We start from the raw sequence: 12,110 nt of genomic DNA on the forward strand, positions 1-12,110 counted from the left end.
TGCATAAGATGTAAATACCTTTGAATAAAATGAAAAGGAAAACCAGGGAAGGGATGAGAGAATAGATAGGAAAATGCTTTGAGAAGCACAGTATAAATGTAAGAGGTTATTCATTGGATGGGAAATGTGTTCTAGGCTGGCAAGGGGAATAGGAATCTTTTTCTTTATCTAGATAAAACTCAATGAACCAAGAAAGATAAACTAAGCATGCCAGAGGTGGAGGGGGCAAGAGGAAGGAAAAGGATGGAATTCTGTCATTGCAAAAGCTGTCCACACACATTTTATGATTCCCGACAGATCTATTAACGCATCAGAAGGAAGAGGAATGAACAAATTTGATTTGTTGGTTCCATCTTTGAGGCCCAGTCAATAACAGGCCATTAAACGAATGTTCTGGCCTCAGCTACTAGTCCAGCTGAAGAAGTTAGCAGGAAGCTCACAGCAAAAGGAAGCCTCCTTTGGGGACAAGGGTGGGCACATCTCCTTCTCCCCGACTCCCATCATTTCCCAGTTGTGTGTAAGCTACCCCTTCCCCACCCTGCCAGCTACCTTGGAGTTTCAGTGACACCACGAGCTAAGAATGTACTAAAAGCCAGATGTGTTGGGGGGTTGGGGGGCGGGGGTGGAGAGCAGGAAAAAAAAGCATAATGTTCCCTCCCACCCCTCCCCTGCATGTAAGCTGGCAGGCAGACCCCCAGCTGTTTTCAGGAGTGTATGTGCTCAGGCTCAAAGCATTGGAAAGGCCCTTGAAAGCAGATGTTCCAGGGAGACAGATGTTCAAATGTTCAAGGAACCGGGGGGGGGGGGGGGCCGGGGGAAGGGGCCTGGCAGGGCCACTGCAACCCCTTCTGTCTGGTTTCTTTCAAAGGCCTTGCCAGTGACTGATATCATCATGCTGGGGCTATAGCCTCTCCCCAAAGAGGTCACTGACCCTTTCCACCCCCCTCCACCACAGAGCCAAAGGATCAACAAGTGACTCTTCACAGCCAGAGAAATGCTGTCCCCCACAAATCCACCCCCAGAGCCAAGGAGCTAGTCCAAGCATTGTCAAGAGAGTCAAGAACATAGCAGAGTCGAGACTCTTGGAGGTACAGTCAGGGGACAACTTTTGGCTCTGAGAAAAACCACAGACCTGAGTCCCAGTAGTGGGGGAAGACTAGACAGAGGGCAGGAGCACAGAGCAAGGATGGCAGACCAACTGGGTGGGCTTGCTCTATTCCATGACCTCCTCCGCCCCTGCACTTGCCCTTCAAGAGGAACCTAAAACGTCATTCATCAACAAAGAAACTACATTAACACAAACAGGGAAAAGCCAAAACAACAGATAATCCAAAGGTATTTTCTACTGTGTGCATTACAAAATCTTATGTAGAATGAGTTCATGTTTTGCAGTAGAGCTGTTTTACAAAGGCATATTTTACCAGAATTATGAAATCACTGAAATAGGGGATCTTCAAGGATCTTGGGGCAGAATGAGTTTGCACTCCCTGGACTACAAATTTTCTAATGGTTGGGGCAATAGGGTGGCACAGTGGATAGAGTGCTGGGCCTGGAATCAGTAAGACACATTTCCCTGAGTTCATATCTGTCCTCAGACACTTACTAGCTCTGCAACCCTGATGAAGTCGCTTAACCCTGATTGCCTCAGTTTCCTCATATACAAAATGAGCTGGAGAAGGAAATAGCAAACCACTCTAGTATCTTTGCCAAGAAAATCCCAAATGGGGTCACAAAGAGTCAAACACTACTGAAAAGGTTAAACAATAACAAAGGCAAGGTGGCTCAAATATAAGCTGAGTAGAAGGAGAAAATTATCTTGACATCAAATATCTACCAGGGGTAATTCTAATACAGATAATTTGTAAGTAGACGTTAGAAAATCAGCCCCATTTCCAGAGTTATTTAGGGCCATGTTGTGTCAAGGAAAGGGCTTTGCTCTCTTGTTATTATTCATGAACCCCTTCTCTCTCTTGAAATCAAGATTAACCTACATGATTCTTTCTTTAAACTCTACCCTCTTGGACATGTTTCCACCTCTCTGACTGCCTCCTCTGGATTTCCAATCCATGGAAGCACTAGTTACTAGCCATGCTGGATGTGCCAGTCCAGTAACATCCCTACCCTTCTGCCCCCTTACCCTGCAAAACCACAGTATCAGTTACCTCTCTGTAACAGGCAGCAGGAGTTGGGAGTTCTTTGTCCAAGTGACCAATGGCATTGGGGAACCTTGGGCTTCACAGTGGAGGGTCAGCTCCTTTCCAGCCATGGCAGTGATTGTCACTGGTCTGTCTGAGTTGAGTGATTCATTGATGATAATCCTGGGTTTAGCTAATTGTGGAATAAAGTTGTAGTGTGTTTATAAGCTTTTGGAGGAAAGGGGCAGGTAAGAAAGAACGAGCCTAGGATGGTTCTTGAGGAAACAGGAGCTCAAGAGTAAAACCCAGTTGGAGGCTCAGAAACTCCTAATGGGATGAATGTAGAGTTCCTGGCAACAAATTATATTTTTCCCAGTTCATGCCAAACCCAGCCAAGGGTTAGTAGCCCACTAATAATATGGCAACATCAGTATCTAATATGGCAATATCTGAGTTTCTTTGCATAAATGCTAAGGAACAATCTAAATTACACAGAACCTAATCATATCGAGCATCACTTGAAATGAGAGAACCATGAGATGGGGGTGGAAAACTTTGTTGAGATACTGAGATTGTTGCTGAAATGAATGAAAGAAGGACAGGACCCCCCCCCACCAGTGCATCTGAAATTTTGTGAATTAAATCTACTACCAAGAAAAACAAAAAGAAGCATCCCATTTTCTATCCTGTCTGCTCTCTAACAGCACAAAGAGCATGTCACTTCTTTAAAATTTCAGCAACTGATAACCCATAGCTGGATTTGGTTTCTAGGTCAACTGGGACAAAAGTAATTTGGTCCTTTATAGGCCTAGAGTGCTAAACCCACCCACTATAACCAAAAAGTATCCCAGCTTTCAACACTCCTAGTAGGTGTCACCCTGCAGAGGGCCCCAAGAGCTAGCCCCACAGTGCCTAGTAGAGGACTCTGGATACTATGGAGACTTGGTTTATCAAAGGGAAGGATGTAGTATCCTAAAAGGTAGCTGGCTGAGGTGCTAAGAAGGGGCTTGGGATCATGAGTCCTAGGATGAGAGGGAAGCCCAGGGCAAGGAGGATCTTCCTGTCTACCTACACTCCTACTTTCACACTAGGCTTGTCCCTACACTATTTGCAACTCCTTCTCCAAAAGCAAGCAGGGACCAACCACTTACTGTTCACAGAGAGCTGGAGCTCCTGGCTGGAAATGCCCAGTGAGTTGGTAGCTGTGCAGACATAGGTCCCTGAATCTTGGACAGACGGCTGAGGGATGTACAGGCTGCCCTCTTTGAGCACCTGGTAATGGGAACCCCGAGGAGACAAGGTATTTGTTTCCTAAAAGCAAAAGGATTCAATGGTATTGGCATCAGGTTGGGAAATGGAGCCACTGATTCCCCTGCACTTCTCACACCTCCCAGCACACCACACTGGTCATCATCCTCATCTCTCATCCAAGAGAATGTACATTTCTTGAGAGCAGGAATTGTTCTGTCTTTATTTTTGTTTAAGCATCACTTAGCAGAGTGCCTGGAAGGTAGGTAGCAGGCATTTAACAAAAGCCTGTTGCAGAGCATTGAATTTAATCATAGAATTTAGAACTGGAAAGTGGCTCAGCAATCATTTTGTACAACTCCGTCCTTTTTCAGAAAAGAAAACTGAGGCAAGAGAAATGAAGTGACAATAATAAGAACAGCTAACTTTTATATAGCACTTACTATGTGCTGGGCACTGTTCTAAGCACCTTTCAATTATTATCTCATTTGTACAACCCTGGGAGGTAGGTGCTATTCTCTCCATTTTACAGTTGAGGAAACTGGGGCAAAGAGACTAAGTGACTTGCTCAATGTCAGTCAGCTACTGTGTCTAAGGCTGGATTTGAACTCAGGTCTTCCTGACTCTCTATCCACTGCACCACCTAACTGCCTAACTGATTTGCTACTCATCCAGTCACTATAAATACAGCAGAGAGTATTGATTATAGTTCTCTTGTTCAGGACTTCTGATCTTTCCTCACTATATAAGATAAACAGATTTCCACTTACCTTCCTCCAGGTGATGGTGGGAGTAGGAACTCCTCTTGAGACACAGGGAAGGGAAATAGGAACACCCTCATTGGTGACATAGTGGGAAGCAGTAGGCTGGATGCTGGGCAACACTTGAAAAAAATAGGGCAACTCTCATTGAGGGAAACTTCAGTTTCACCATCATTCCCAGCTAGTGTTCTCTCTGACACTGTCAAAACATCTACAAATGTAATCACTACTGGCCCTACTGGTGACACCAGTAGCCTGGTTTTTATTACCAATCAAGCCTCCACCTTGCTTCACAACTGAAACAACTCAACAAAAACAACAATTTGGGTTACAGAGCTAATAATGGTCTGAGTTGTTGTTTGGTAGTTTCCAACTCATCAACCCATTTGGGATTTTCTTGGCAAAGACACTAAAGTGGTTTGCCATTTCCTTCTCCAGCTCATTTGACAGATGAGGAAACTGAGGCAAACAGGGTTAAGTGCCTTGCCCAGGGTCACAAGGCTAGGAAGTGTCTGAAGCTGGATTTGAACTCAGGTTTTCCTGACTCCAGGCCCAGCACTCTATCCACTGCCCTCAACGGTCTGATACAGGATTCTAATTGAGGTTTCCCTGACTCCAAGTTCAGCACCATATATCTATCTACTCACTACCTGGCTGCCTCACAAGATCAAGCAGAAGTCTACAATCACAGACCTGGTCGGCCCATCCCTGGAGCACAATACTCAGGCATGACCAATGGCGGCATGGAGCCACATGTTACTCTCGTGGTCTCTTGGCATCAGGAGAAAATGATAGTGGCCGCTTATCCATCTCCCCAGTTGGCAGAAGTAGCAGTAATAGTGGGAGTGGTGGGGAGGGGAGATATTGACTGGGACAGCGGTGGGGGCAGTGGGTTCTCCTCAACCCAGCACCTCCTTCTGCAGCAGGACTGACTGTACAAAACCAGTTATACTAAAAGAGGCTCTCATCCTGCACCTTGGGCAAACCTAGTCCTGTCCCCTCACTCCTGCAGACTCACCTTGGACAGCCAGCTCAATGTCCTGGCGTTGAGAACCCGCTGTATTTGTGACCACACAGCTATACCTTCCCACATCCTCTTGCAAGGCCCGGTCAATGTGGAAGCTGCCATCACTTCGGATGGAGTATCGACCATCCAGCTGTGGCTGATGGGAATAAGAACCAGCTTAAGGAGTTGTTCTTCCACTCAGTTGGGCCACCTCGGCCTAGAGTCTGCTGAATGACTCACTGATGGTAAGAAGGGCCAAAGACTAGAAAGCTCCTATCTCCGTGCCTTTGCACATGCAGTCCCCCCATGCCTGGGGTGCACTCCTTTCTCACCTCTCCCTCTTAGAATCCATTGTTTCCTTCAAAATATAGCTCAAGTGTCATTTCCTCGACGAGACCTACCCCACCTCCTCCACTACCATCCTGGTGCTTGTGTCACCCTTGCAAAATTACTTTGTATTTATATATTTTTTTTTAAATGTATGAGGTATTTTATTTTTTCCGTTACATGTAAAGATAGTTCTCAACTTTTGTTTATACAAGCTTTACAATTTCAGTTTTTTCTCCCTCCCACCCCTCCCTCCCCCCTCCCCTAGACAGCAGGTAATCTGATATAGGTTATATCTATATATCTCTATACATATACATATAGATATGTATATATATACACACACATATATACACATAATAACATTAATCCTATTTCTGCATTACTTTGTATTTATATTTAAATATATACTTGCAAAGTGTGTCTCCCTTGCAAAATTACTTTGTATTTATATTTTATACATAAATATATGAGTCCATGTTGTTTATTCTTCTATGTGTATGTGCTGTTTTCTGTTATAGAATGTAAATTCTCTGAGGGTAAGGGCTGTCTCATTTTCATCTTCCTATCCCTAGTGCCTGGAACATTGTAGGCCCTTAATAAATACTTGTTGTTTGATTCATTGATTGAGGTCCTTTCTAGCTCTAAATTCAATGATCCCAAGAAGAAGGGAGGAAAGGGTTAGACACAGTAACTATTTAATTAGCACCTACTATGTGCCAGGCAGTGTGAGAGATATAAAATAAGCAGGGGATGGGGTCTCTGCCCACTAAGAGATGACACAGACACAAAAACAGGAGGATGATAGACAGCAGGAGAGGAGATGGCTCAAAGATAGGTGGCTGTAATAACATAAGAGACCAGGAATAGACCAATCTTCCCTCTCATGAAGCACCTTTGGCCAGGGTTTTCCTTCTCCTCCAAGCCAGAAAATAGCCCAAGTACTCACTGCTTGGCCATCCTTCAGCCAGTGCCGCTGAGGAAAAGGCTTCCCAGCAAGGATGACACAGGGCAGAGATGCAGGCTGCCCCTCCAGGACTCGCACCATGGAAGCACTGCTAGCAATCTGGGGAGGCTCTGCAGGGCAAGGAGAAGTCACCCATTGCATTAGCCTCATTCAACCCAACAGATGAACTGTTACCCATTTTCCTTGTGGGTGCCATCAGGGGCTCCAGACCCACACCGTGCATCTCTGCCCCTCCAAACCACCCATCCTTCACCTCTGGAACTACTGAATACATCAATATTGGGGGGGGGGCATCCACAGAGTCAAACAGGACTCAGGGATAGTCCCCAGGTAACAAGGACATGGAATATGGCCTTGAATATTCTCATCTGTGTCCATTTATATTCTTCCAGAATCCTCACCAATCATCAGGTTGCACATCTGTCCCCAGGATGGGGAGGAGGAAGATTGCCCCCTTGATGTGCCCAGGGGATGACTGAGTTTGTCCATGGCAGTGCTGTAAATCAAGAAAACACATTCCCTACCCCTCCCCAAAAAGAAAGAATTCTCTTAAAGCGAACCATGTCCAATGACAGTAAGCTGGACTTCCGCCTGAACCTTGCCAAAAGCATTGTGAGCCTCACAGATGTACAGTGCCTGGTCTTCTGGGGTCACATCTGAAAAGGAAGAAAGCCATTTTTAAGAACACATCAAATTCCCAACCCTACCAGATAAATAACCCTTAGTTATGAGGGAGATACACCAAAAAGAAGGGGAAGGGGAAGAAGGGAAAGGAGAAAAAGGGGAAGGGGGAGTGGAGAAGGAGGGGAGAAAAAAGGGAAGGGAGGAAAGGAATAAAAAGAAGGGAGGGAAGGGAAAGGAAGAAAGAAAGGAGTAAGAAAAGAGGGAAGGAAGGAAACAAGCATTTATTAAACACCTACACTACTATATGTTAGGAACTGCTAAGCACTTTATAAATATTATCTCATTTGATCCTCACAACAATCCTGGGAGGTAGGTGCTAATATCACCATTTTACAGAAAAGGAAACTGAACCAGACTGATGTTAAGTGACTTGCCCAGGGTCACACAGTAAGTGTCTGAGGCTTTGCTGTACTACTTAGCTTCCCAGGAGCTTTTCTGAAAAAGATCAGCTTGGGGGTGGGGGGTGGGGGAGGGGAAGGGTTAGTGGCCTGCAAGCTCAGCAGGCATCAGCAGGTTGAGGTAGAAGCCCAAAAGGCTCAGGTGACGAATCTCATCATGGCTAGGAAGCCTTGGCCCCAGTGGGCCTAGCCAAGGCTTGCCAAGCTGTGATCCATTGAGCTATTCCCCAACTAGGGAGGAACCAGCCCTTCTCTGCTATTTATCTGATGCCACAACTGGAGCATGGTGTCCCCGGGCTTAGAAAGGACATTGATAATCTGGCAGGTGTCCAGAGGAAGGGAACTAGGATAGTAAAGGGCCTTGAGGCTACATCATAGGAAGATCAGTTGAAAGAACTGGTAATCTGTGGCCTAGAGAAGAGAAGACTTGGGGCAGGGGGAACGTACCAACCATCTTGAAGTATTTGATGGGCTAAAACTTGGATAGAATAGGATACAATTCATTCTGTTTGGCCCCAAAGGGGGCCAAACCAAGAGCAACCAGTGTACGTGACCAAAAAAAAATAGGTTTGATATCAGGAAAAACTTCCCAATAATGAGAGCTATCCAAAAGCATAATGGGCTATTCAGAGAGGTAAATAAAAGGCTTCACAGGAAGCCTTGAGCAGAGGCTGGGGGTCTGTTTGTTGGTATGTTACAGGGAGAGATTCCTTTCAAATATGGGTTGGGCTGAATGACCACTGAGGTCTCTTCCTGCCTGGGGAGATTGACAAAGGCCAACAGGGCTATACAGAAAGGCCTTCTGGGGAACCCCATTGGCACTGACACACATCCTTGTCCTGCATTAGAAGAAACACTTCCACAGAGCTCCAGGATAGCCAAGTGTACCTAAGTCAAGCACAGTGGGAGCTGAAGTGAAAGCAAGATAACAAAAACAGCAGCAGAAGTTAGGGAGACTTTTGTGTGTAAGGACAATATATCAAGGAAATAACATGGAAAAGAGTGTCCATCTTTTGTGACAGAGGGCAGTTAGCCAGTGTTTGGATGTTTTTCAAGTAAGGTCCTTTTTTCACAAGAAGCTTATAGTATGTAATATTCATTCACTCAAACAGTTATTAAGTCTTATGTATGACTATCAAGGGGTAGTTAGATAGATAAGTGAATAGAGTACTGGGCCTAAATTCAGGAAGACCCCAGTTCATATCTAGCCTCAGATATTTGCTATCCGAGTGACCCTGGGAAAGTCATTTAACTCTCTTTGCCTTAGTTTTCTCATCTGTAAAATGAGCTAGAGAAGGAAATGGCAAACCACTGCAGTATCTTTGCTGAGAACACCCCAAATGGGGTCACAGAGAGTTGGGTATGACTGAAACGAGTGAACAACAATAAGTCTATTAAGTCCTACAGTATGCTGAGCATCATGCTAAGTACTGAAGGATTGGGGGAGAAGGCATGCAAAGTATTGTCAAGAATTGGGCCCTGCTCTCATTGAGTTTGCAATCCAATTGAGGAATAAGAAACAACACACAGAGCTAACCTGTATCCCTCCAGCCCAGATATACCTGCCCTTCCTTTTCTCCTCTCAGAGAGTATATTGCTATAAATTCCAGCAAACATGATTCTGATAAGCTATATACACATCCTCGTTTGGAAAATGAGGATAATAATAGCCCCTACCTCCCAAAGTTGTTGTGAGGATCAAATGTTGTAGTAGTAGTAGAAGTAGTAGTAGTAGTAGTAGTAGTAGTAGTAGTAGTAGTAGTAGTAGTAGTAGTAGAAGTAGTAGTAGTAGTAGTAGAAGTAGTAGTAGTAGTAGTAGAAGTAGTAGTAGTAGTAGTAGAAGTAGTAGTAGTAGTAGTAGTAGTAGTAGTAGTAGTAGTAGTAGAAGTAGTAGTAGTAGTAGTAGAAGTAGTAGTAGTAGTAGTAGTAGAAGTAGTAGTAGTAGTAGTAGTAGAAGTAGTAGTAGTAGTAGTAGTAGTAGTAGTAGTAGTAGTAGTAGAGTAGTAGTGAAGAAGAGAAAGAAGAAGAACAACAACAACAATAACAACAACATCGACAACACCAACAACAACAACTTAACACAGTGCCTGGAACATAGAGAGCCCTAAATGTTAGCTATTATTGTTGTTATTATAACCATTTTACTGCTGCTGCTGCTGCTACTACTACTATTACTACTATTGGGGTGTGTGTGTGTGTGTGTGTGTTTCTATTCATACAGTCTCTCCCATACCATGTTCCCTATATTCTTCTGCACTTTTGATGCTATATCATCAAGACCAGCTGGGAAGCTCAGAGTAGGAGGTCAGGGTCTGGGAACTGGTCCTCCTGTCGTCTTGGGACGCAAATGAGGACCTTGAGCTTCCCCTAAAAGTGATCCATGAACTTGTTTTGGTAACATTTGCATAACTATTTCCATGTCGTTGGTTCCTTTGTTCTCTCATCTATTTTATTTCATGCATTTACAAACATTATCCTGAGGCAGTGTCCCTGGGCTTCACCACCCTTCCCAAGAGGTCCACGTTAGGAAACCTGCCCTAACATCTCTTACTCTCCAGGAGGAGCACTCCTGCCTCCAGCTGTCTGGCCCGACCACCCTCCGCAGCGGGGGCTGGAACTGGTTTTCCATCTGCCCGGGCCCAGGAGATTCTCAGGCCAGGATGCCCCTCTGCTCGGCATGCCAGAATGGCATTTTTCCCCATCTCCACCGCCACGTTCCGAGGTGACTCTACCAGTCGAGGAGCATCTGCAAGGAAGAAACTGGAGTCAATCAGGTCACAGTAGAAATGGAACCACTCGCAATTCGGGCCTTCCTGCCCTGGGCCTCAAAATTGGCCTTTTAAACTTTCACAGCCTCACCCCAAAGAAAAATAAAAATTACAAAGAGAATAACTTTTCCCACCCACAATTTAATTAAATGTCTTAGGAAGCCCAAACCTGAATCTGGCTCCAATCCATCTCATTGTGATCATAATAAGTACATATAAGGATGTTTTCCTAGTGGAAGACAAAGGACTCGTAGGACCCAGACTGTGGTGGGCCTTGGTCTGCCTTATCTGTGTAGTGGGGGCTATGCTACCTCCCTCAACTGCTCTGGGTCCTCAAAGGGGATGCATTATTGTGTCTCTATGTGTTGGATTCAAAGGCATTTGAGCAGTTCCAAATACGATCATTACATAATTGTTGGCTGGGTGTCCCACATTCAAGAAGGGCTCACAGAAGGGCTTGGGGCTTAACCCCATGGCCTCAACTTTCTTGGTTTCAGAAATGGCAACAGCCCCACCCACCTCATCATCTCGCACTGAGGTTTTCCTCATGCTGACCCCTGAAGAGAGGCTTCCTCTCTTCTCAGCACACTTCACTCCAGCTCTCAAATTTGACCCCACCCAACACCTAGCCGTGACCCTGCACACTTCTCTCTAACTGGATAGAGTTGCCAGACCAAGAAAAGGAAGGAGGTGATGACTTAGAAAGGGGGGAGGGATTGGCAGGTCTGGGGCCCAGAGACCTAGTCTCTTCTCCCAATCACCCTGTCTGTGTTGGGGCTGTGGAACATATATATATAATCACAGAGTGCTGGCGCTGACAAAACTTACAACATCTACTTCAAATCCCTTATTTTAGAAACCCCAAATTGGCTGTGCTATACAAGCTAGACACTGGGCTAATATGCTTTCCCCATGAACAGGCCAGATTAGAATAACGCTGGTATGAGTATCCAAAGGTTCCCTACCCTCTAAAAGGAATAGAACCCCACAAACTGTCACCCCAAAGCCTCCAGAAATCCCAGCTGGGGAGTGGGTGTTCTAGCATGTCAATGCAGCTAGGAATCATGCAGAGGGCCCTTGTTAAAGACTCTAAACTAACTTAAACCCCTCAAAGTCTCAGGTCCCACCCCATGGGGAAGTTTTCATCACTCTCCCAACCCTTCAAATTGTGAGATTAAAATTCTCCCCAGCTGACGGGATTCAGGGATGTCCAGCTGATATATAAGTGACATTCAGAAAACTATTGCCATTGTGGAGGATGGGTTGGGGGAGTTCATTTAGTGTAATATTTTGAGAGGATCGATGGCTCTTCAATAGAGGAAGGGTTCAAATCCCAACTCTGCCACTGCTACATGTGTGACCTTGGACAAGTCACTTGACCCTACCCTTAACCTCAGTTTCCTCCTCTATAAAATGAGGGAGCTGGACTAGATGCCCTCCACAGTCCCTTCCAGCTCTGGGTCTATGATTCTATGACATTAAGTCACTCCACATTCCTCCTCTCCCTCCGGAGTCAAGACAAGGAAGAAATAGAAAACACAGGGGCCTCAGCCCAGAGTCCCAGAAAGCCTACCCTATTTCTGTGCCCCAGTTCTCTGAAATCTCTCCCCTCACTACAATTCATCCACCCAGAGACCCTAAGTCAGCTGGGAAAGTTTTCTCCAAACTCTTTGGCTTCTGTTTCCTATGGCAGGAAGTAGGCTGAGCATTAATGGGGCTGCAGAATGATCTAGAAATCATCTCAGGGATACAAATAAGGAAAGGGGCCCTCACCCTGAATCTCCTAAGCCTCCTTTTCCACCGCCTCTTCCCCAAC

General features: G+C 45.3%; 1 protein-coding gene across 1 annotated transcript in view; it reads right to left on the reverse strand.

Moving 5' to 3' along the window:
- The window catches only part of HMCN2 (hemicentin 2), a 191,600-nt gene that overhangs the window by 132,147 nt on the left and 47,343 nt on the right, over positions 1 to 12,110 (reverse strand). The window contains 7 exon segments of the mRNA XM_043980824.1: positions 2,163 to 2,328; positions 3,287 to 3,446; positions 4,154 to 4,266; positions 5,163 to 5,307; positions 6,427 to 6,554; positions 7,005 to 7,100; positions 10,078 to 10,272. Of these exon segments, the coding sequence (XP_043836759.1) occupies positions 2,163 to 2,328; positions 3,287 to 3,446; positions 4,154 to 4,266; positions 5,163 to 5,307; positions 6,427 to 6,554; positions 7,005 to 7,100; positions 10,078 to 10,272 (1,003 nt within the window).

The sequence above is a fragment of the Dromiciops gliroides genome, chromosome 2 (genome assembly GCF_019393635.1).
Source record: "Dromiciops gliroides isolate mDroGli1 chromosome 2, mDroGli1.pri, whole genome shotgun sequence".
Classification (NCBI taxonomy): Eukaryota; Metazoa; Chordata; class Mammalia; order Microbiotheria; family Microbiotheriidae; genus Dromiciops; species Dromiciops gliroides.